The sequence below is a fragment of the Pleurodeles waltl genome, chromosome 6 (assembly GCF_031143425.1).
Source record: "Pleurodeles waltl isolate 20211129_DDA chromosome 6, aPleWal1.hap1.20221129, whole genome shotgun sequence".
NCBI classification, from domain to species: Eukaryota; Metazoa; Chordata; class Amphibia; order Caudata; family Salamandridae; genus Pleurodeles; species Pleurodeles waltl.
This window is the reverse complement of record NC_090445.1, coordinates 945621154-945647280: the sequence shown is the minus strand read 5'-3', so window position 1 is coordinate 945647280 and position 26127 is coordinate 945621154. Positions and strand designations below refer to the sequence as shown.

At 44.9% G+C, this 26127-nt stretch overlaps 1 protein-coding gene across 2 annotated transcripts in view; it reads left to right on the top strand.

Annotated features, from left to right (window-relative positions):
- Nucleotides 1-26127, top strand: part of CFAP46 (cilia and flagella associated protein 46) — a 1580346-nt gene that overhangs the window by 990211 nt on the left and 564008 nt on the right. For both annotated transcript variants that reach the window (XM_069239769.1, XM_069239768.1), the window contains exon 49: nucleotides 259-335. In XM_069239769.1, coding sequence (XP_069095870.1) covers nucleotides 259-335 — 77 coding nt within the window. The remainder of the gene's footprint in view (nucleotides 1-258; nucleotides 336-26127) is intronic.

The following is a 26127-nucleotide window of genomic DNA, read 5'->3' as shown; positions in this document are numbered from 1 at the left end:
TACCGCCAGGGTCAGAATGACCCCCTTAGTTTTTTCTTTAATTTGAAGATCTACTTTTAAAGGAAATGTTAATTTATTTTTTAAACAGACGGATATTATGGTATAAGGAGTTCCATAGGATATAATGGACTTGTAATTCGGCGGGTGGGATATCCGTCACATTTGGGATGGAGTAACCCCCTCCGCCGAAATCGTAATCAGGGCCTAAATATGTATATAATCTAATCTTATTTAGTGTTTCTTTTCTCATGTTCATAGATCTGTTTTGTATGGAGCTGTACTTGAAAAATCAAAATCAAATGGTGCTCAGAAAGGCAAATCGAATCAACAAGACGGTGAGTACTCAACCCCAACTCCTGAACCAAGGTGTAGCGCTCTGAGTGTAAACATTATATATATATATATATATATATATATATATATATATATATATTCTGTTAAATCCTGCACATTCTATTGATGATAGTGAGGTTACTTTTCAAAGGACATGGTGTGAGTGATACAGTGCAGAATCTTATCAAATATTCTTGATGTTAGTCTTGAACTTTGTATTAGTTATTATTTACAAACCTCATGGCATTTACAAATTAACACTTCTAACCTCAGAATGCTCACCTTTGCATACTCCCCAGATTGGATCCGGAACGATTTAACCATCACTGCTGCTATGCGCCACTGAGTGTTGCCCTGCAGTTCGTCTTGACTGTACACCACCCTGGAAGTGACAGATGAGCTGCATATTATTACCACCACTGTGTGCTCACATTCCTTTCTTTCTGAGCCTTCTGAGGTTAATAAGGAGTTTCACATCCAATTTTGTCAGCCTTCCCAGGACTCCCAAAACAGAACTTCAGTGTGCTAGAGAATGCTGAACCCTCTTAAGACTAAAGGTTTCAACCCCTGCTGCAATTGTAGAAAATCGATGTCCGTAATGGTTCTGCATGAGGTGTGTCCCTGGTGTTTAGGCTCAGGGCAAGACTCAAAGTCCTGTGACAAGTATGCCATGCCCATGAAGACGACCAAGAAGTGAAGCTGTACATAGCAAAACACAAGAAGTTGTGGGCCTCACATAAATCCTGCTAAAAGTCAAGTGCTTAGACTCGCTCCCATTCCCAAGGTCACTTCCATAAGAGATCAGCTATGCAGCCGAGGTCCTGCAGTAAGTAAAAAATAAAGTCCAAATGTAAGCACTAGAAAGCATAGCGAGACCTCTATCCCCAGCCTGCCACTCTCTATTTAAAGAGAAAGCGAAACAGCATCACAGTGTGAGACGTTCTGCTTCCAGAGCTTTTGCAGAGCTGATTCCAGAGTTATGCCCCAAATTTGGTGCGCTGTCTAAACCCCTTAGACCTGGTATGTGCTCCATACCAGCTCCCCTTTTGGTTTACATCCCATTCTTAATGACCTATGTCGGTCTCTCCCTCATCAATGCTGGTATAAACACTGGTTCTGAATTCTGACCCGAACCAACTTCAGCCTGATCTCAACTGATGTCAAGCTATGAAATTACTAAAGCCCAACAGGCCACGATACAGCCTGACTCCTCACCTATGCCTGTACTAGTGCGGAATGTCAGAAGCCCTATTTTCTTTTTGGCTCTGATTCAGACCAAAGCTTGCAACCACCCAGAGATGATGATGGTGGGAAATACGGATGATTTACCCTCTCATTATGGTGATGAGAGATTTTTCTTGGAAAAGGGCACTGGGCTCGATAATTCCCCTGATACAGGGTGGAACTTGCCACATATAAACCTGCAATGGAAGAGCATGACTGCCATCTATGGAGACTAACACAAATGTACTTACGTAAATCTTAAAGCCTGGGTATGTCATGTCAGAGCGCTTGCTCCCATTCAATGAGGCCCTCACTGACACATTAAGGGGTGCATCATCAAATCCCTGTTCTTGCCCACGGGTGAATAGGCAAGTGGCCAGACTTCACAGACTGGTGCCTGGTGACCTTGATTCTTTCACTAAACATCCTACTCCTGGTAGTTCAACCAGCAAGATGATCCCCAGTTCGTTCCTCACAGCTCCTCCTGATAGGGAGTCCAAGAGGATTGAGATATTTGCAAAACAAATGTTCTTTTTTGGCCAGCCTATTGCTAATATACTTCTACATACCCTACTTGTTGGGCTGATATATGGATTCCCTCTGGGACAAGACCAGTAAGATCTTTTTGTTCATGCCTGACTTTACAGCCTCTCTGGATAAAACCATTTAAGATGACCAAGATGGGGTCAGGTACATGATTCCTGCTGGCCTTGATAATACTGATTGCCTGGGAAGGGTAGTTGACACAAATGTGGTGCTATGAAACCATGCATTGATTCACTCCAGAGGATTTTCCAAAGATTTCCATGCATCTATCATGGTTATGCCTTGAATGTGCCATTCAAAGGCTCATACTTGTTCTACAAAAGCTGATTCTGGCTTTGAACGTTTCAGAGAAAGTAGAGCCAGAGCACTCTTACTAGGTCTTTAAACCCCTGCCAAAAAATGTCCTCATCGTTGTAGGAAATCTCCTGGCTACTGCAAGGGGCAGGGATATAGACAATACCAGCCTCCCCAGCCCCTGCAGCAATCACCCCAGTCCTTTTGAGATTGGGAAAGTGGATCTAGAAGGCAATGTGCAAGCCTATAGGAACATCAGTCTTCCCAGTCTCATTTGTGTGCGACAACAGCTACCATGCTGCGTTTGCTTGCTGTTAGTTGCACACAACCACCCTGCATTTTCTCCCACTTTGGCGATCCGTCATGTCTGACATATGGGAACCTTAAATCATTCAGCCTAACTGTGCCCTACGAATAGGAGTCAGAACAATGCATGCTGGAACCACGCATGCCTAAACAACGCGGTCAGAACAACAACCCCCTAAGACCTAAACTACCGACCCCCCCAACCCCACCCCTAAAAACTAAAAATACCCCACCCCACCACCCCCACCCCTAAAACTACGGTATCCCCCACCCCCTTAAAACCTAAAATACCCTGACCCCCTAACCCCGCCACTAAAACTACTGTGACCCCCCACCTCCAAAAGCTAAACTACCCTGACCCCACCCCTAAAACTACCCAACCCCCCACCCCACCCTAATAACTAAAAAATACCCGACCCCCCTACCCCTTCCCCTAAAACTACAGCAGCCCCCCACCTCCTATAACCTAAACTACCCTGACCCCCAACCACCCCTAAAAATACCCGACCCCCCTGCCTAAACCTAAACTATCCCCACCTCTAAAACTACAGCGACCCCCCCAAACCCTGCCCCTAAATCTAAAAATGCCCCAATCCCCACCACCTGCCCCTAAAATGGCCCCAACCCCACTTACCAGATCGTGTCCTCCGACGAAGCCAACTCCCTTCTTCTGTGCCTTAACCACGCATGTCTGTTCATCAGCACATGCGTGGTTAAGGCACAGAACAAGGAAGTCGTGGTTAACAAAATCATTGTTCTGCTTTCGTTGTCCATGACTTTGTTGTTCGGGAGTCGTGGTTGGGGATGTTTCCTATGCCCTACTGTTTCTTTCTGCTCTGCCAACCCTTCCACCTATATCAAAGTGAATCTCAGGCAACCATCTGTGCATTCTGTTACAAAAGGTGCAAGTTACTTTCCATAGAACCATCGGGCAGGTTCTGGACTCTGAAATAAGGTCTCTGACAGTCAGTATTTTCTCTATTTCTTTATGCAGAAGCAGCATGGGGGCCTTCGACCCATCTGAGACCTTCGGCCTCTAAATGCCATCCTGTGTAAAGACAGATGCAAAATACTCATGCTGGCACAGATACTGTCTACCTTTGACCCGACTGACTAGAAGGTGTTCTTAGACCTGCAGTGCATGCACTTTGAAATACCTGCCCTGCGGTCGCACATATGTTACCTGTGGTTCAAGGTAGGCCAACAACATTTTCAGTTGGCTGTGCTACCCTCTACTCTCACCAGTGCCTCTCAGATTTTTGGAAAGTGATGACAGTGGTCGCTGCCCATCTTTAGAGGTTCGGTATACCAGTTTTTGTCAATCTCGACGACTGGCTTTTGAAGGTGAGGTTGCCATAGTCAGCAGTAGACTACTCTCAGACTAGAGCAACCTCCTGACATTGCTGAAGTTCACTTTCAATCAGCCAAAGTCACACCTAACTCCTTTGCAGAGACTCCTTTTCATTGGAGCTGTTGTGGACGTATTACAGTTCATGGCCTTCCTTCCATTGCTATGCATCCAGGATATTCGGGCTATGGTCCTGATACTTCCTCCTCAGTCCTGGGTTTCGGATGGAGTAGCTCTAAGGTTACTAACACTAAAGAGAGGTAAGAGAAATTCTGAAAGCTCCACTAACTCCTAATCATTACACAACTACACAACACAATGGAGCGCGATCCTGTTCTACACCTAGCGATTCCTCTGGCCCTAGTCCTTCTGCTACATCTCCATGACTATATATCCTTTTTATGGATGGAAATTCCTCACCCCCCTAATAGTGGCACGCTTCACAATTGGCCAGTCCAACCCACCGAGTTGAGATGATACTAACTCAGCGGTCTCAACTGCAGCCCCATAGGAGAACTCACTCCTTTTGGAACAGGGAGATCAGAATAAATCTATCCTGGTAAGCAGAGAACCATTACTTGATAAACTTATTGAAACTCCCTCTGTACCTGTTCAAAGTTTATTACTTTATTCAGGATGGCACGTAGTAGGATAAAAAATTACTACAACGGTGTAGTCATGGTCTTAGATGGATCTGTACACCTTATCTAGTGCCAACATGTTTCAGCCCTTTTCAAAGTACCTGTCTTGAAAAATAAATGTCCTCAAATCAAGAGTCTTTCGGCCTTCATCAGAGCATACTCATAGTCCAAACCATACTGTCTGTCACATGTGCATTATTATGCATGCAACATGGCAAGACTGTTTCTTACCTGGTCCTCTAAGCGTCTCCCTGCAACTGTCAGGCTTCATCAGTCACTTGGGGGTGTTTTCTCACTTATTATCATACTTTCTTCAAAGTGAGTCATCTACTTGTAACACCTAAGCCAAGTGCCCCTGTAGTGCTGCAGCTGCTCCTTTTCATCCATAAAAAGGATATATCATCATGGAGATGTAGTAGAAGACTTGGTACCAGGACCAGAGGAATCATTAGGTGTGAAGTACCTCTGAGGTTTCCTGGCCTTTTAGTCTCCTGCATTTTCCTTGTGACCTGTGCCAGACAGACTATTTATCCCTCCAGTAGAATCTGAAGTTCCAGGGGGCCCAGCACCAAGAAAACCTACTGAATGACATTCAGAGCTAGAAGAAGAGTGTGTCTTCAATGACTACACAACTGCATTTGAACTAACAGCATTCTCTTCATTACCCCAGCTAAAGTTGACAGTAGGTGCAGATGCATCACTGCTGGATTGGGGAGGCTATCTGGTAGAAGTGGAGATCAGAGGTCTCTGGAGGAGACTCTACTCTGTATCAGTTTGTTGGAGATGAGGACAAGTCACTTGTTGAAGGCCCTTTTTCTCGCCAGTGACAACACCACTGCCATGTTGCAGGGAGGGCGGGTTATGGATCGAGAATCTTTGTGCCTCTGAAACTGGCTGGACTGCCAAGGTATTTTTCTGTTGGCAAACCACCTGGCAGGAACTTTAAGCTTGATGTCAAATGAACTGTGCCACAGGTGTGTAACGGACCACGAATGGTATGTGCAACTACAGGTGGTACACTTATGCACCCTTGTTGTTTCCTAAGTAGCGCTTGCTCAGAGATGACTTTTGTCTAGAGTGGAGCTCAGGACTCTTGTATGCTCTTCGCCACTATCTTTCGTACCTAAGTTCTAAGGATCATGAATGACAGGGCCCAAGTAATCCTAGTGGCACTGGACTGGGCTAGAAGGCTGCTGCTCCACTAGGTTCTTCTTCACACCAGCAAGGCAAGGTGTTGCACCTGGGCCTGTACACTTTCCTTCTCCAGGATTGGGAATTATGGCGATAGCTGACCTCCTTCTACTTGAACTCTGAGATAATTTATGTCATCTTGGCAGCAAGGTGCCCCTCTACTAAATCAGTGTACACCCACTGTTGGGTCTAATTTAGGGATTTGTGCAGTACCAAAGAAATTGACCCTGTACAGGCAAAGTTGTCTGAAGTTTTCTTGTTTGTTCTGCCTCTAGTCCAGCAAGAATTGCTTTGGACACTGATAAGGGCTACTTATTGGCTTTATTGGGATTTTTGTGGTTGCTGGATCAGCCTTAGTTGTAATGAGGTTTTGAAAGATTTACAGCACCAAAACCCTCGGTGATGTCCCAGTGGGATTTGAACATATTACGCACTTGCTTGATGTGTACCTCTTTTGAGCTAAGACACAGTTGTCCTTTTAGACTTCTGACCTTAAAAATAGTCTTTCTCCTTGCCATATTATCGGCTAAGGGTGTGCGGAAACCTCAGGCTCTCTGTGTCAATTCACTTTATATCACCTTCTTTCCTGGTAAGTTGGTTGTAGGTGCCTAGGCTTCATTTCTACCTAAAGTAGCCACTCCTTTTCATATTGACCAGACTGTCACCCTTTCAGCATTCTTTGTTCCACCTAATCCCTCTAAGGAGGAAGAGAGACCTAATTGTTTGAATCCTGAAAGTCCGTTAAGTTTCTATATCGATCATACCAAAGAACATCAAGTGGACAATCAGTTCTTTGTTGCACTTTTTAGAGGAAGGAAGGGCAGAGCAGTACAAAAATGATGGATTGTTCTCTGCATGATGATCTGCTTTGCACTGGAGAAAAAGCAGCACCGAAAAGACTTGCAGGTTTATTCCACCAGGGCCAAAGCTCCTGCCAATGTGTTAGCACTCTTAGTGCCTGTCCTGGACATCTATCAGGCAGCTATGTTGGATTTGGTACACATGTTGACAAAGTACTATTGCCTCAACAGCCAGTTCCTTTAAGAGGGACATTTTGCCTGTTTCTTCCTACAGAACTATTTTGGTATAAATCAGTTCACAGATCCACCAACTTTGATGTTATTGTTATGGTATCTATTCACAAGATGAGGAGTCTGAATCTAGAACTATCCATCAGAAAAAGTTATTTACCTTTGTTAATGAGCGTTCTGGTGGATGCTCTTTCTAGCCACAGATTCCTCATCGACCCTGCTACCTTCCTGTTCTGTGACTCTCTTTCAGAAAAAAAGATCCTAATCTAGAGATTTGCACACTTACCATGCAAATCTCCTGATGGGCTCTAGATCTGAAGGCACATACTACTTAGAAAGCAACTGAAGTCAGTGAGCATGGGTGCTGCTTATATGCGGCTTCACTCATCACTTCTGGGGCAAAACAACGTTGACAAGAAGCTACAAGACACCAGCAAGTGACGCTCAAATCTCTTTGTCTAAAGATTTCTCGATCCAGTCTAATGCCTGGAGATTATTCCCAAGGTGAGGAATCTGCAGTTAACTAAATTATCCACCAGAAAGAGTGTTACCAAAGGCAAATAACGTGTTTATTGTGTGCCCTTCCTTTGAAGTAGCATCCACTGGCTGTCTTAATCAAAGACAGAAACCGCTAGGATTGACTTAACTTCATCCAGAAATATGTTCGCCTTCTAATAAATAGGGCAGCTGAGATTAGGGTGAGTATATTACCATTTATAACTAGATTGAGAACTGTAGGTAAGAAAATGCTCATTACATCAATTAACTTTTCACACAAAATTAGCTATGTGCCTGGAATTGGGTTTTGAAAGCACTGTCCCTCAGTTGAATTATTAACTTCTAAGCTGCTAAAAAGAGTAGGAATTAATCTCATCACTGCTCAGACTGCCAAAAGGATGAGTCCTGCTAGTGCTGCAAAACTGGTGCATGCTCCAGAGGGCTTCCCTACTTAATGCACCCACTTAGGGGTTCAGTGGAAGACCATTTTTTGAATGATATGCATGCACAGTGCCCTGACATAATAAATATTGAAACTGTAAGCAGCTGGAGCCTTTCAGCTCCAGTCACTTTCAATGCAAGTGGTGCTCTGGGGCACAGCTGTCTCAGTTGAGCACCTGTTTCAATGGAGAAGTATTGTTCGGGTGAATTATTTTTCAGGATTGGTTGCAGGAGGGCAAATGCTGACCAGGAATCCACCAGTACACCACCAGATGATATGAGCACCAGCCACAAAAGGGCCTGGCTCCTCTTGCACCCAGGGCCTTAACAGTCTGCTTTTTCCTCACTGCTGCTTTGTGTCATGCACTCACCTGGTTCCAGCCGTGTGGGCGACACCAGAGCCAATGCTGGACCTCCACTCCTTCTCAGGAAGATTCCGGACCCAGGTACCGTACACCTGGATCCCACCGGCTTCCAGAGTGGGAAAGGGACTGGGATAAAATTATAAAAGAAAACTTGCGGCACAGGCTGTGCTTGGCGATGGCACTACTCTGCCTAACAGGATGTATCACTCCTTGGACCTTCTGGGTATGCGAAGGTGGAAGTTTATGGGACCAGCATCTCTGGTGTTGTGAAGACGCAATACACTGGGTACAACAAAAAGAGGTAATTACCATCAATACCTTTACAAGCGTTTACACAATTTACAATACACTGCTTCAATAACCAAGACTTGCAGGCATCGTCATGATCACAGCATAAGAGCAGAATAACTAGGTCATTGAATGAGAATCTTCTGGAACTCTTGAGGAAGGACTTGAAATATTGGTTGGAGCCTATGACACTCCCGGGGTGAACTCAGAACATAGATAGGAGTTACTGGCACTCCCAAGTTTATACTCTGTACATAGATTGGAGTCAGGGACACTCCCAAGGAATACTAGAAACAAGGTTGCTCTTGGTACATAGGGTGGAGTTAACACAAACTCTCAATGTATGCTAGAGACTGGATTGCACTCAGGAATAGGTTACATTGAGTGCATTGGTTATACTCAAAACAAGGTTACACTCTGAACAAGATTATACTCTGCACAAGCTTGGAGTTACTGGCACTCTCAAGGTTGAACTCTGCACATAGGTTACACTCAGAACAAGGTTATACTAGAAACAAGGTTATACTGAGCACAAGGTTTGAAGTTACTGAAACTATCAAGGTTGTACTCAGTACATAGGTTACATTTAGAGCAGGGTTATATTCAAAGCAAGCTTATACTCATAGCAAAGTTACACTCAGAACAAGGTTATGCTCAAAACAAGGTTATACTTGGCACAAGGTTATGCTGGAAACAAGGTTATACTCGACACAAGGTTTGAGTTTTTGACACTCTCAAGGTTGTACTTGGTACATAGGTTATACTCTAAACAAGGGTTTACTCAAAACAAGGTTATACTGGACACAAGTTTGGAGTTACCTAAACTCCCATGGTATGCTAGAAATCTGATAGAGACATCTAGCCGCAGAGTCCTTACTTTATAATCTTCTCCATGTGTGAACTGGATCCAGAAATATTTTCCCCCAGCATGTCTGCATGTCAAAAGAGGGTGTTGCGTCATTCTGTACTGATGTCATCCACTGAATGTGAGGTCAACAGAGTCCATATAACCTCCTCTCTGATGCGCCTATTTCAGTTCCTTCTTTTCTGTGCTTGCAATGAGGATCCGGTAACGTTTTGTCAGGCTGTTTTTGACTTATTTCGACGTTTTCGTTGATGGAACGGTGTGCTTTTTCCTGCCCATGTCTACACGGTTTAAACACTGTGGGTCCTGTGTATGACAAATGTCAGTGAAGAACCCCCACTCAATTTGTATGTGGTGCTTGGGTGAACACCACGACTCCGTAGAGTGCTATTCCTGTTGTCTATAGCCGAAGGCAGTGCAGGAGCATCGTATGAAGCTTCTGGAGGTGTGGCTATCTAAGCCACCCCATACTTCCTATTGTCCACGGTCTCCTTCTTGTACTAAGCTCCATTCGTGGGCTCATTCAAGGAATCATTCTCGTGGATGTCATTCTCCATCAACTTCATGCGGTAAGTCACGATGCAAGTGGTCGAAGTCGCGAAAGTTTCAGACTTCACGTTGTAAAGACACCCAACATTCCTTTGTTGAGGAGTCGAGGCCCGAATTTACCCCGCATTTCCCTCTCTTTTCCGGGGTGACTCTGACCCAGATGCATGAACTTTATGATTCACTTCACGCTATTTGGGGAAATCACATCTCCCTGGAATGCCTTCAGGCCCCAAGGAGGTGCAAGATTCCTTGACTGTGTCCACACTAGCGGGTTTGCTCTCAACTACAGTTAGGCCTTCTGCTTCAGCTGTCGAATCCAATCAGACCATATCTCACAGGCACCAACCAGCCCCTGGTGATGAGGAGTACCTCCTACGGCATCCTAATCCTCCCAGTTTGGTGGTGCAGGCTATTTCCATATCACATGATATCAACTCTCTCCCTCATGTTCCATCTGAGATTCCAGAAGACTTGACACTTGTGACAGGCATATTTTGTCCTTCACTAGTTTTGCTCTGCTCTCTCTTACTACGTCTTGCATTCTCAGACGTTTTTCCCATTCCTTGTGGAACTCATTGAAACGCATCCTGCAATCACTGCCGGATGATACCCAGAATGATCTTTCACCTGAGAAGGCCTGCAGGCAACTAAATTAATCATTTGTTGCGGTTTGGATACCACTGACTGTGGATCGGGCCAGGGCCTCTTCAGTGGCACTGCGTCACTGTGCTTGGTTACATACCTCTGGATTTTCAGACGCTGTTCAACCAAATGAAGATGGTGCCATTCATTCGGGCACATGCTGACTCTGCTTTGAAAGTGTTTTCACAGCATTTAGGGTGGAACGGTAAATTAGCTTCATTCCTCTCTACCCTGTGCTTGCCAGTTCGTCCTATACTGGTTTGTATAGGGTATATTTGCCTTTGTTACAGATGAGCCATGCTTGGACAGTGCCGGTGAAATTTTTCTTTTCTTTGCCTGTTCCACCTAATGATGGCACCCGGGTGGGGGTGCTCCTGCCTTTTGTAGGAGTAATTCTTTCTTATACTGTCAATTACAGGTTATTGTTTTGTGCCCTCCTCCTGGCGTATATTGCCTTGGGACCCTTTGAGGGGTGTTCATGCCCACCGCTTTAGGGCTACTTTCTTAGTGGTGTTTTGTTAGCATTGTGCGGATGTACTGTTGCTTTGTTCCCTGTTCTACAATAGATGGTGCAGAAGTGATAGTTTTTCACTTCAGGCTTGTCAATGACAGCTCTTCATCTGTTTATTTCCTTTTTGTTTCTTAAATCATACCTGATAAACAGGTCCTACAGTTTTCTTTACTCTGAAGAAGAGCTTGGGCTCAAGAGTTGATACCTTCATTGTCCCATACTCTAAGTGAATTTTATGTTTTGTTTTTTACAAAAAAAATTATTGGCATTTTGGGTATTACATATCTTTATTCACATAGCCATATCATTTTACTTGAGGATACATTTCTCCGTGCTATACAGTCTTGAAGTGGCTGATTAATGCATTCTGATACCAGTGAGGCAAGGTGGTTGTTACCACAGTCCTATATCCCAACCAGTTATTTATTTATTTTATTTTTTATTTTGAGGGCAAGGCAACATTACATCTTAAACAAAACAAGAAATCCCAAATCAAGAGCATGCAGGATGACAATAAGCAGGAAACATATCCAATACCAAAAAGCCATATCAACATACAAAAACAGTGATACCAACTAATATTCCTAAGTCACACAGTAGTTTCTTCCGACCACTTAATCAATGCTGACCAAATACGCTCATCCCATTGACGCTTCCTATAACCTTTGAGCCTATATAAGCTCAACTCCAAAATCTGGGTGGCCAGAAATCTCGCCCTCCAGTTCTCAAATGTTGGGGGCTCAACCCTTAACCAGTCTGAAGCAATACAAAGCTGCAGTATCGCCATAGCAATAAATAGAAGATATTTTTCCTTTTTCACGCACCCCTTTGCCTCTGCAGAGTCCACCAACCCCAACAGTACTAGTGCTGGTGTGAGAAAAACATGCCCCTTGATAACCACAAGAAACTGCTCAATTGCCTGAAACAACGGTTTCAACTTAGAACATGCATAGAACATATTGGTAATCTCCAGCTCCTCACATCGGTTACATTTTCCATCAGAACCACCCCACTTACAGACCTTAGGCAGTGTGTAATAGAAATTAAATACCGTCTTATAATGTTGGATTTTTAAGCTGGATGCAAGAAATGCCTTGTCTGCCATTTCCAGAGACTGTTCCACCCAAAACCTCCTTTTTCCCAAGACGCATACTCCACTTTTCATTCTGAAGCACCAGATCATCCATCTCGCTATCTAGTAACAAATTATAGAGTGCTCCTATCCTGTCCTTACGCCTTATTGCTTCTATTATTGGGACCTTATCCATAGGAAGCAGTTCCCTTTTGTGACGAGGAAGAAAGTCCCAGACTTGCAAGAACTTAAAGAAATGGGCCAGAGGAACATCATATTGAACCTGTAATTCAGTAAATGATTTCAGAGCAGTGTTGGCGCATAAGTCGCCAATCCTGATTATCCCTCATTGTTTCCAGATATCCACTATAGGATTGTGAAAAATAGAGGGAGGAAGTGGAGGGACTGACATTGGTGCAACCCGTTCATCCTTCCTATGAAGCACTGCCATTTCAATTACAAACATATCACATGCGCTGCCCATAAAACCTTAAATCTTGTTTTCTTATGGTAACTTTGTTCTGTATATTTCTGGAGCCAGCTTTAGCCTCTGAGCCCAGCATCATTTCATAGATGGAAGGAGACTCTGCATAAAAACACCCCCCGTTTCTCCAGTAATCAATATATTTATCTGAAGCAGAGCACATGCATAGTAATAAAGCGTAAAATGGGGGACAGCCGCTGGATCTTGGCAGAGTCATATATCCCAGAGCCTTTCTTGATTTAGGATATGCCCACATGAAATTGCTAGCAGTGGTCTCCAACTTGGCCATCCAGCTCCTAATGAACTCTAGGGGGATAGCAAGGAAAGGTTGTTATACTTTGGGCAAAATATTCATTTTTAATACTTTGCACCGACCCAAAAGAGAAAAATGCAAGTGATTTATCCTATCTAGATCTTTTTTAATTTTAGCCAACAGTGGGGCCATGTTTTGCTCCACTAATTGACTTTCTGCAGCAGTAACTCTTATCCCCAAATATACAGCATCAGATATGACCCGTTTGTCCCTGATAATAGTCTGGGCTGAACATATAACCTGAGTCTTATCCTCATTTAATTTATAGCCGGCGTATGTTCCAAACACCTCAGACAGCTTTTCAATTTCATTAACTGCTCCCTCCGGGTTAGTTGTGGTTACCGCCACATCATCCACATACGCCAGAAACCTATAGCTCTCCCCATTGCATATGACTCGTTTAATACCTACACACGCCTCTAGTTTTCTTAAGAAGGGATCTATATACAGCGCGAACAGTAGCAGAGAGCAAGGACAGCCCTGCCTTGTTTCTCTATAAAGAGATATTAAGTCAGATTCCAGGCCAGCCAAGCGTAACCAGGCTTTGGAGGCTTTGTACAAACCTTTGATAGCTGTTAAAAAAATAAACCTCCCAATTCCCTTCCATTTCAGAACCTCCCATGAAAATACCCAAGAAACACGATCAAATGCCTTCTCGTTGTTCTAGCAAAATCAAGCTGAATGATGTTTGAAGTACTTACGCAAGATCAAACAGGGATATAGCTCTTCTGATATGGTCTACTGTCCCTCTCCCTGGGATAAACCTGTGTTGTCTTCTACATACTAAAGGAGCAATAACCTTTGCCAGTCTACTTGCTAGAATATTGGCATACATTTTCCCATCACAGTTCAACAGTGATATTGGTCTATACGACGCAGGATCACTTTGAGATGTATCTTTTTTTTTTTTTTCTCAAAACTGCTATGGTGGCTAATTCCCAAGATGGTGGAATCTGCCCTGGCTGAGCCGTTAAAAACATTGATAACATAACCTTTCGTAGTTCTTGCAAAAATGCTTTAAAAAATTCAAGTAGCAAAGCATCTGTCCGTGGAGCTTTCTCAGAGGCCAAAGATTTCATGGCCTCATAAATGAGATTGGGGCATCCAATAGGTTTTGCTCCACCTGAGTAAGTCTGCCTGCTTTCGCCCCCCCACCCCCAAAACAAAACTCAGCGGATCTCCCCCAACCCCCAACTGTTTGTTGTAGATAACTAAAATATAACTCCTCATAAAAGTCTCTAAAAACTTTTATGATCTCCTTTGGTTTGTCCACCTTACATCCATAGGAGTCCTCAGTCTCTTCTATGTCCCTGTCTAAGGTCCTTTGCCTAACTCGCCTGGCTAAGATTTTACCCGTAATCTCCCCGTACTCATAGCATTCAGCCCTAGACATCTGGTACTTCACTGCTGCTGCCTTACTAAAGTGCTGATTGTCCTTTGCCTTGAGTATTGATACCTTGACTTGAGCTGAACAGACCTCTTCCCCCTTTATTATGCTTTGCATGAATTTCCTCTCTCCTAATCTCTGCCCACCCTCACCTTCTGCAAGTGTAAGCCAAAGCTCAGAGTCTCCCCTCTGACCGCAGCCTTTAATGCATCCCAGACTATTCCTGGAGCAGCGTTACTTCTGTTATCATCTAAAAACTAATTCCAGATTTAAAACATCAAGTACTTCAGCTTCATCAAAGTTTGATTCATAAATGGCACAAAGGGTAAATCTTGCTGTGCCCACTTTTCATTCTATGATGACCCAGCGGCCACCTTTGTCTACCAGGGAATGGCCTGAGCTGCAGATAGAGCATCTGGCCAAGACTGCCACCCCTGCGTTGTCACCGTCTGCTATGTACAGGCTAAAAGTGTAATTCCTATCACCTTCAATACTTCCTGCTTCCCCCAGGGAATATGAGTCTCTTGTAGACAGACAAGATCTGCATACATTGCTCTTATCGCCACAGCCACCTTCCTTCTCTCTTGGGGGTTATTCAGACCACATATGTTAATAGAACATATTCTTAGCCTCTGAGCCATATTTTACCTCTGAATATCCTATGCTCCCCTAGGTGATCTATGATCTTTGTATTTTTTTTGTCCCAAGAGAATTGTCATCCATTGTCTTTTGCTAACCATTTTTTCTATGTCCTGATAAGCACATCCTGTCTATGGGGGTCACTTTGACCCTGGCGGTAAAAAACGCCTACCGCCGCGGCGATGGCCACCAAAAGACCGTCACCGGGGCTACCAGCCATCCGCCAAATTATGACCACAGCTGGATTGCCACCAGAAGGATGGCAGAAATCCGGCTGTGGCCATGCCGGAAGGTGGTGGTAAAGTGGCGCAGCAGTGCCACGCCAGTAGACCGCCGCAGACCGTATCATGACACATGATAAGGCCTAGCCGTGTTCTGCTGGTGGACGCTGGTAGCAGCCCCGTCCTGTCTCCTGCCGGGGGACCGCCTGACAACAGGTAAGTTTGGTGCTCCGTCAGGGGTGGGGGGTGTTGTGTGTGTGTGTATGCAGGTGTGTGTTGTGTGCTGTATGTGCATGTATGGAATTGTGAGTTTGTGTATGTTGTGTTGTGTGAATGCCTGTGTTCTTGTGTGTATGTAAGTGTGTGTGGATGCATGTGTGAATGGATGTATGCATGCGTGGATGAATGTGGGAATGAGTGTGTGTATGCGTATGTTCGTGTGTGCATGAAGGTGCGTGTATGAAGGGGGTAGTCTGGAGAGGAAGAGGAGGTGGGGGGAATCTGTGGAGGGTGAAGGGGACGGGGAAGGGATTCCCTGTCACTGATAGTGCCTACCACCATGGTTTTCGTGGTGGTAAGGTTGCCACGAAAACCATGGCGGGAGGCGGCGTCATAATCCCGCAGGCGGGCAAGTGATGGCCGCTGGGCTGGAGAATGAAGTCTCCAGCCCGGCGGTCAGTGTGGTACATTAGCGGTTTAGGTTTAGCCAAACCGCCAATGTCTAAATATGGAGAAAAGTACTGCCAGCCTGTTGGCAGTACTTTCCCCCATATAAACGCTGTCCGCCGGGGTCATAATGACCCCCTATATGCATCAATTTGGCTGTTAACCTTGCCCTTCCTTAGCCCAAACTTCCCTCCTAAACCCCCCTTGTCCATCCCAAACACCCTCTTTGCCCCCTTCCCTCCCTACCCACCGCCCAACCCTTGACCCCGCTACCAACCCTCTCCACCCACTAGAGGGCACAGGACCAGCCAGGTCCTTCCCACAATGGATTTGTGCTCCCCCTTACTCCCCGTACTCAGTCCCTTCTCCCTTAACCCTTTCGCTGCCAGGCCTTTTCCCCTCCTGTGCCGAGCCTTTTTTTTCCTATTTGGGGCAGTTCGCGCTTAGGCCCTCATAACGTTTTGTTCACATAAGCTACCCACGCCAAATTTGCGTCCTTTTTTTCCAACATCCTAGGGATTCTAGGGGTGCGCAGACTTTTTGGGTTCCCCTGAAAGAGACCAAGAAATTAGCCAAAATACAGTGAAAATTTAGATTTTTTTTTTTACAAAATTGGAAAAAAGGGCTGCAGAAGGCGGCTCGTGGTTTTTTTCCCCTGAAAATGGCATCAACAAAGGGTTTGCGGTGGCAAGATCACCATCTTCCCAGCTTTTAGGAACAGGCAGACTTGAATTAGAAAACCCAATTTTTCAATACAATTTTGACATTTTACTGGGACATACCCCATTTTTACTATTTTTTGTGCTTTCAGCCTCCTTCCAGTTAGTGACCGAAATGGGTAAGAAACCAATGCTGGATCCCAGAAAGCTAAACATATCTGACAAGTAGACAAAAATCTGAATTCAGCAAGGGGTCATTTGTGTAGATCCTACAAGTGTTTCCTACAGAAAATAACAGCTGAAATAAATTAATATTGAAATTGAGGTGAAAAAAAAAACAGCCATTTTTCTCCACGTTTTGTAACTTTTTCCTGCGATGTCAGATTTTTTAAATCAATATACCGTTACGTCCGCTGGACTCTAATGGTTGCAGGGATATAAAGGGCTTGTAGGTTCATCAAGAACCCTAGGTACCCAGAGCCAATAAATGAGTTGCACCTTGCAATGGGTTTTTATTCTATACCGGGTATACAGCAATTCATTTGCTGAAATATAAAAAGTGAAAAATAGGTATCAAGAAAACCTTTGTATTTCCAAAATGGCCACAAGATAAGGTGTTGAGAAGCAGTGGTTATTTGCACATCTCTGAATTCCGGGGTGCCCATACTAGCATGTGAATCACAGGGCATTTCTCAAATAGACGTCTTTTTTACACACTGTCTTACATTTGGAAGCAAAAAATGTAGAGAAACACAAGGGGCTATTCTGTTTTCCCCCATGTCTCCCGATAAAAATGGTACCTCACTTGCTTGGAGAGGCCTACCACCCGTGACAAGAAATGCCTCAAAACACAACGTGGACACATCACATTTTCACAAAGAAAACAGAGCTGTTATTTGCAAAGTGCCTAGCTGTGGATTTTGGCCTCAGCCGGCACCTGGGAAAACCTAGCAAACCAGCGCATTTTTTAAAACTAGAGACCTAGGGGAATCCAAGATGGGGTGACTTGTAGGGCTCTGACCAGGTTCTGTTACCCAGAATCCTTTGCAAACCTCAAAATGTGGCCAAAAAAAACCTTTTTCCTCTCATTGCGGTGACAGAAAGTTCTGGAATCTGAGAGGAGGCACAAATTTCCTTCCACCCAGCGTTCCCCAAAGTCTCCAGATAAAAATGGTACCTCACTTGTGTTGGTGGGCCTAGCGCCCGCGAAAGGAAATGGCCCAAAACACAACATGGACACATAACATTTTTCCACAGAAAACAGAGGTGTTTTTTACAAAATGCCTACCTGTGGATTGTGGCCTCTAGCTCAGCCGGCACCTGGGAAACCTAGCAAAACAGCACATTTTTGAAAACTAGACATCTAGGGGAATCCAAAATGGGGTGACTTGTGGGGCTCTGACCAGTTTCTGTTACCCAGAATCCTTTGCAAACCTCAAAATTTGGCCAAAAAAACACTTTTTCCTCTCATTTCGGTGACAGAAAGTTCTGGAATCTGAGAGGAACCACAAATTTCCTTCCACCCAGCGTTCCCCCAAGTCTCCTGATAAAAATGGTACCTCACTTTTGTGGGTGGGCCTACTGCCCGTGAAAGGAAATGCCCCAAAACACTATCTGGACACATCAAAATTATCAAATACAAAACTACCTGTTTTTGCAGGGGGGCACCTGCGTTTTTGGTCCTGGGCTCAGCAGCCTTCATGGGAAACCTACCAAACCCAGACATTTCTGTAAACTAGACACCCGAGGGAGTCCAGTGAGGTTTGACCTGCGTGGATCCCCCAATGTTTTCTTTCCCAGAATCCTCAGCAAACCTCAAATTTAGCTTAAAAAAATAAAATTTTTCCCACATTTCTGTGTGGGATCACCGCAGCGGGGCACATTTCATTCCACCCAATGTTCCCCTCAGTCTCCCGGTAAAAATTATACCTCATTTGTGTAGGTGGGCCAAGTGCTTGTGAAAGGGAAGAGCCAAAAACATGTCGATATTGAGGGGGAACAAAGGGGGTCCAAAAGGGCAGTTTGCAAAAAAACATTTTTAGGCTGACAAGTGCAGCAGAATTGTTATCGGTATAGATGAGACAATGCTGGGTGGTAGGAATTTTGTGGATTCCTGCAGATTCCGGAAGGTTCCATCACAAAAACGTGGGAAAAATGTGTTATTTCCAGCAAAGTTGGAGGTTTGCAGGTGATTGTGGGTACAAAAATGGTGCGGGTGCATGTGAAACACATCACCCTGGAATCACCCAGATGTTTAGTTTTCAGATGTGTCTAGGTCTTGTGGATTTTTCTACATGGCTGCGTCCCAAAGTCCATAAAGTGCAGCCCTCACCATTCCAAGTGGGATGATTTTGAGAGTAAGCCAAGCTCTCATGGCCCAAATGTAAAAGTAAAACCCAAAATAATCAAATGTCTTCTTGCTTGCTGTGGGATAAGATGTTTTAGAGTGCGGGGGAGAGCTGAAAGACTGTTACCCCCTTCAGTTGAGGTGTGGGCGTAACCAGGCCCATGCTGGTTGGTAGCCACCACCCCAATATTTTTTGTTTTTTAAAAATTCCCTGGCATCTAGTAGACTTTCTGCCCCCCCGGGGTGTGGATCAGGGGTAATTGCCCCATCTGCCCACTGGTGGGCAGAACAACTTTGGCCCCATTTATTTGGGGTGGGGGTATGACCATACCCCACCCTCTTATTTTTGAAAAAAAAACTTCCCTGGCCTCTAGTGGGCTTTATGCCCCCCCCTTGGGGGCAGATTGGCCTTCGAAAAATAGGCCCATCTGCCCCCAATGGGGGGCAGATATGGCCAACAGTAAAGTGCCCCATGGGGAGCGACCCTTACCCAAGGAGCTGCCCCCCTAAAGAAAACACACGCATACACACACACCAATCCCTGGTGCCTAAGTGGTTTCGGCCCTAATGGGGGCTGATTGGCCTAACAAAAATCGGCTGATCTGCCCCCAAGGGGGGCAGAAATGGTCTAAACACAATTTGCACCCCAGGGGAGCGACCCTTGACTAAGGGGTCGCTTCCCACCTCTAAAAAACATTTTTTTTTTTTATCCCTGGCGCCTAGAGGTTTCTGCCACACCTGGGGGCAGATCAGCCTAATAACAATAGGCTGATCTGCCCACAGGGTGGGCAGAAAAGGACTCAAATAAATTTGCCCCCTGTCCCCCGGGGAGCGACCCTTGCCTAAGGGGTCGTTCCCCACCTCTAAAAAAAAAAAAAAAAAAAAAAAAAAAAAAAAAAAATCCCCCAAAAATGTATCCCTGGCGCCTAGAGGCTTCTGCCCCAAGGGGGGGCAGAAATGGTCTAAATACAATTTGCCCCCCAGAGGAGCTCCCCATCTCTTAAAAAAACAAACAAAAAAAAACAAAAAATTGTCCCTGGCGCCTAGAGGTTTCTGCACCCCCTGGGGGCAGATCAGCCTAATAACAATAGGCCGATCTGCCCCCAGGGGGTGCAGAAATGGCATAAAATAAATTTGCCCCCTGCCCACCGGCCCTCCCACTCCCCCGGGGAGCGACCCTTCCCTACGGGGTCGCTCCCCTTGCGTGACATTGGCGCAAAAAAAAGAGATCCCCTGTGCCTAGGATTGACCTAAAATCGGTCGATCTTCCCCCCGGGGGGGCAGAAATGGCATAAAATAAATGTGACCCCCCCCCTCCCCTTCCACCCCCCACCCAGGGGAGCGACCCTTGCCTACGGGGGTCGCTCCCCTTGCGTGACATTGGCGCAAAAAAAAATATCCCCGGTGCCTAGTGGTTTCTGCCCCCCTTGGGGCAGATTGACCTAAAATCGGCCTAAATACAATTTGCCCCTCCAGGGGAGTGACCCTTGCCCAAGGGGTCGCTCCCCATCTGTAAAACAACCACAACAAAAAAATCCCCAGTGCCTAGTTATTTCTGCCCCCCTTGGGGGCAGATCGGCCTAATTAAAATAGGCTGATCTGCTCCCAGGAGTGCAGAAATGGCCTTAAATAAATTTGCCCCCAGGGGAATGACCCTTGCCTAAGGGGTCGCTCCCCTTGCGTGAAATTCACGAAAAAATAAAAAACTCCCTGGTTTCTAGTGGTTTCTGTCCCCCTTGGGGGCAGATTGGGCTCATAAAAATAGGCCAATCCGAAAAGGCCTTAAAAAAATGACCCCACTGGGAGCGACCCATGCCAGTTTCCTTTTTTAAAATAAATCCCTGGTGTCTAGTGGGCATTTTAGCAGGCTCAGAGAGATTTCAAACGGAAGGAAATTCCTTTCCTTCCCTTTGAAGCCTCTCAGGCCTCCTCCACGTGATCGGAAGAGAAATGCTGAGCATTTCTCTTAAGATCGCGCTGGAAGTTGAGCTTCCAGTGCGATGGGAGGAGGCCTCTGTGATAGCGCGCGCACAGGGGGTGTGGGGGGGTCGCAGGGCTGTCGGGGGTGGAAGGGGAAGGGCTTCCCCTTCCATCCCTGCGTTGGGGGGGGGGGGGAAACCCCACAGAGGGAGCGCTAGCGCTCCCTCTGGGCTCTGTGCCCAGGATGTAATGGTTACGTCCTTGGCACACGAGCACTGTGCCGCAGGACGTAACCATTACATCCTGGGCACAGAAGGGGTTAACAGTATACTATCAAAACAATAATATCACCCATCACATTCTGCTGTCACCCTCACAGGGTGCCATCTAATACAAACATAAAAAATACATAATCCGGTGAAAGCAACCACATGGCCCACCATCCTTCAAATTAGTCTATTGTCAGAGCAACTCTAGAAACACCTTGGCCTTCACTTCGGAAAGAAAGAAATGAGTCTTGCCATCTACAGCCACTTTCAGCTTAGCTGAGTTAATCAAGAAGGCCTGGGCCCACTTATTCTGTAAAGGTGAGATTAGTTGCAGAAGTCTCCATCTTTTCTCCACAGCAGCATGACAGTAATCCTGCCTGACTAAAAAGTCGCAGCCCTTGGCAGTACGTTTGCGATCTGGACGACCAAGGTCACACACAGCCTCTCTTGCCTGGAAGTTATGAAGGCAGATCAATATAGCCCTGGGCTTTCCTCCTTTTACATCCGATTTTTTTATTTTAAAAGGGAATCTATGGGCTCTCTGAACTTTTTTCCCAATCCCACTGTGCTAAATCTGGGAAGGCTTCCTTGAAGAGATTCACCACAAATCTGTGCAGATCTGCACCTTATACCCCCCCCCGGGACACCCAGGACTCAGAGGTTGTTTTGCCTCGATCTGTCCTCAAGATCTACCATGTTCCAGTGAGGATCCTCCATCTGAGCTTTCAGAGAGTCTCTACTCTCTCCTAGTGCAACAACATCATCCTCCAGCTTAGAGATTTGAGTCTGCGCCACTCCCATACGTACTGCAAATTCAGTCCACGTCTTAGCCACCCATCGAATATCTCCCTGCATTTTGTGACAAGCAAGCTGTGTTCTATGACTCTGTCTTTGTCTCCTCCCGATGCTCCATAATACTCTGATGTATCATTTCCAAGGAGATTGGCCCCATGTCTGTAATGGAGTTGACTAGAGAGCCTGGGTGCTTTAGATGCTTTTGCGGCTAATTGGGGGGCAGGTGAGCGATATCATTGTTTGCCTCATTGCTTGCCTGCAACCTCCTACACTCATCGTGTACCACTTCTGCAGACTCCACAGTCAGATTTGAAAGTGCGGAGTGGGGCAGCTACTTACTACTTGTGAAAGCTCTTTATGTGTTCCATAGCCCTACATTCAGCTAAAACTGCATTATTTAGCACGCTCATATTTGGCTACAAATTTCCATCGGCATTTAAAATATTGCTTGCACTCTCCTCCTGTTTTACCGCCATATCCGACTGTGTTTTTGTTTTAAAGTACTTAACCAAAGGCACACTCACTGGTTTAACATTTGCTGCTACCTTCGTTTTGTCATTCTCACCTGACGTCCGTATGCCTGCTCTCATCATCTTGGGCTCTCCTGCACCACCGGAGCCGTGGGCTCTCTCCTGTCTCACAGCAGCCCCAGTAGGAGCCGCCTTTGATCCTCTCACCGGCATCCGTGTAGCGCGTCTCCTGAGAAATGTAGAGAAACAATGTTAGCGCGATCACCTCAGGGTGCGCTGAAAAACACTCAAAGCGCCAGAGCCGAGGTAAGCCAGTTTGGAATAATTGTCAGCTCGTGTCCACACGATAGCCGTCTCTAGGTGCGCGAATCATAGCCGGCGTGTGCAGTGCATTAGAATCCAAGGGTGGGGAGCCTGCTCTGAGGGCAGGTCGGGAGAGGAGAGCACAGTACAACCAACTCACTCTGTCACCATCTTGCCCCAACCTGTTATTTTTTGTATGCTTGGTGAGCATATATATGCATATATGCTGGGCCGGGATTGCCCAGCTTGTGAACGATTAGTCCCTCATTTGAGTGTACAGAGTTCCCCTCTTTTGTAAAGTGTTATTTGTTATTTGTTCTAACTTACAAGATTTATCATCCCTTATTATCCCTTATAGGGAAGTTTTGATATTGGCAGCTCCAGAGGAGTCTCAGTATAATATTTACCTTCTGGTAAGGGAGTGTATTTAAATACTCCTCTTATTAGTCATAGTTATTATGTAGAAGTGGCCCTTTTACTTCTATGTGGTATGTGTGTGACGTTGATCAGCAGAATGATATTCCATTGATATGGTTATAAACCATTGAGTGTGTCTGTCTCAAAATTCTTTCTTGTATTCAAAGAAGGTCGCTTGTAGCCTTCATTGTTCATTTGTATGGGTTCTAATTCTGCCCTTGATACTTGCATTACGTTTGAATGATAGACAACATCACTTATGATTGATAGTAAAATGTCTCTACTTTTTCTAGTTTTAATACATTCTACACCGGAAGGTTATTGTCTTGTGAGTCTTAAGGCACTATGGAACTGATTACGAGTGTGGCGGTTCTCAGATCTCCACATTATGAAATTGGCGGGCAGCCCCGCCAACCTACTGTTGTCTCTGCCAGGATCTTTGATCCCAATGGGCCGACGGTGGCGGAGGTCGGAATCAGCCAGTGCTGCACTGAAGTTGGTGCTGCCCTGCTGATTACAACCTGGTTCTCCAGCAGCCTTTTCAAGGCTGTCAGACAACAGGGGCGGGGGGCCCTGCACTTCCCATGCACAAGGCATGGGCAGTGCAGGAGTCCCACTGCCCAGCACCCTCTCAATGTTCACTGTCTGCTGTATAGACAGTGAGCATTGCAAGCGTGCTGGTGCACACTGCAGGTGGCATTGCCACCGGCTCGACGACAAGCTGGCAACAATGCTGCCACCGTTGTCCCGCTGGGCTGACGGATGGAAATCTTTGTTTCCACTCGTCAGTCCAGCGGTAAAGTCATAATGGGCCCGGCGGGGAGGTAGCCAGTAAGGCGGCAGCCTCCCCGGTGGAAATTCGGCAAACGGATCATTCCGTTCACCAAACTCATAATCAGGCCCTGTATGTTTCTGTTCTTAAGGTTCTGTCATATAGCCATTACAGTTTGGTGGCTAAGCTACAACTTCTTGTAGACAGTTGTTGCGTTATACATATTCTTTGAACATCATTGTTTTTTATTCCTGGGTAATCTCTTGGTTGATTCTGTTCCCTCAGTTGTAAAAAGGCTTAAGATTTCCTTATTTTTGGAAGGGAATTTCCCTCTATGGTGTACCTTTTCTTCTATATGAAGATGTTCATATATGTTTGTTCATGAGAGGAATAGGTGTTTGCCTCTTAAGGTCTACTTTTTGTAGAAGACTTTTATTACTGCATTAAATAATTGTTGCTCTTTTAAGTGACACCTAATTCATCATTCAACTGACTCTAGTTGTTTGTAGTTTGGGTTCACAATTTGCGGGGTGTTAGCCCTACATGGAATACACAAGCTCAATCGGATTCTTTTTATCATTGAATTCGTTAAAATTTCTGGTTTATGAATGGGAGACCTTTTCTAGATCATCTGTAGGTGGGCCTCTATTCATATAGTAGGATTGTGTACTAACCTTGATTTCCACTAGGTTTTCAAGGATTCTTTTTCATACTTATTATCTTTTTTGCCCATATACTACTATTGCATTACTTGTCGTTTGGATGGCCATTGCTCTCCTAAGTGGTACAATATCAACTTTAGGTTTCATACTGTTAGATCAGTATGGTCTGACTGATTACTTGGCTTTATCTTTGTGTCTATAAGTAATACATTTACTTTTATTCTTACATATGTGTTTATGTGTGTGTGTGTGTGTATATATATATATATATATATATATATATATATCTATCTTAGAGGTATTTGTATTATCGCTGGTTACGTTTCCCAAACAAAAAATGTTTCTGTGCCACTAGTTGCTATTGTTGTTTTCAACTTCTGTTTAATAAAGCATTTTTTATGCCTTATTTTTAGGAGATGAGCCTTTCTATGTTTTTTCACAGAGCAGGTCTGGCTAGGTTAGAACTTAACATGGCAGAGGTATTGCTCAGTGGTATGGCCAGCTGAGTGTTATTTCACAAGTATCAAGCATGCAGTTTGGGTCTGGGTTTATGAGCAAATTAATTTATATTCATTGGGTAGTTTGGCAAAATTGTCCTACTGTCTTGAATAACGTTATCCCCGTGCTTTCAATGTCTTTGTGACTTTTAATACTGTGGTCTTTTTGCCATTTCTTATGGAGTGATCTTGCATGGGTTTGGATCCCATTATGGGTGCGTAAAGTTTTATATTGATATTGTTGGGTTGCTTCTGACAGATTTGTCATGCTAGCATGGATAATTTTATTCCCTTATTTTCTAATGTCTTATGGCTTTATTTACCTGTGGTTCCTTTAACAGGTTTTTATGTTGTATAGTATGTTATTGCTCACCTAAATTATTATGAATGTCCAGTATTTTTCTCATGTTCTATAACGTTTTTCTTCTACCTAGAAACCTTTAATGGTCTCATTTCGCAGACCCTACTCTGGGAGTGGTATGACTTTGGTATCTGATTCTAAAATAAGGAATCTGCATCTAGATGTCTCTGATTCTAAAGTAAGGAATCTGCGGCTAGATGTCTCTATCAGATGAACAGGTTACTTACCTTCGGTAACACATTATCTGGTCGAGACAGGATCTAGCGGAGATTTCTTAACGATCCTCCCGCTCTGCGTACTGAGTCCTCTTTTGTCTCAAAGATTTTGTAATGGAAATTCATATCCTGAATTGAGAAATCAGTGACTTTGACACCAGGTTGTCTTTTATTTTAGCACACGTTTTCGGTAGGCAGTTTCTATGTGGCTCCACATTTTGAGTGTGGAAAAATAGTCATGGAAGAAACTGACGGCGCTTGAGGGAGGAGATCACATGGATTCTGTTGACGTCACATCCAGTGGACGATGTCAGTTCAGAGTTGCCTAATGCCCTCTTCCAAAACGCAGACGAGCTGGGGGAAAAAAGTTTCCAGATCCAGTCTTGCGCCTGGACAAGATTCTAAAGTAAGGAATCTGCGGCTAGATCCTGTCTCTACCAGAATGCGTTACTGAAGGTAAGTAACTTGTTCAACAAGGTTACATTTGTAACATAGGTTGAAGTTACAAGGTTCATTCAGGATTCAGTCCCTAGTGCATGAGCAACACAGTTCAAGTGCCAAGGTTTGGAGAGAGGGCCCATAGCA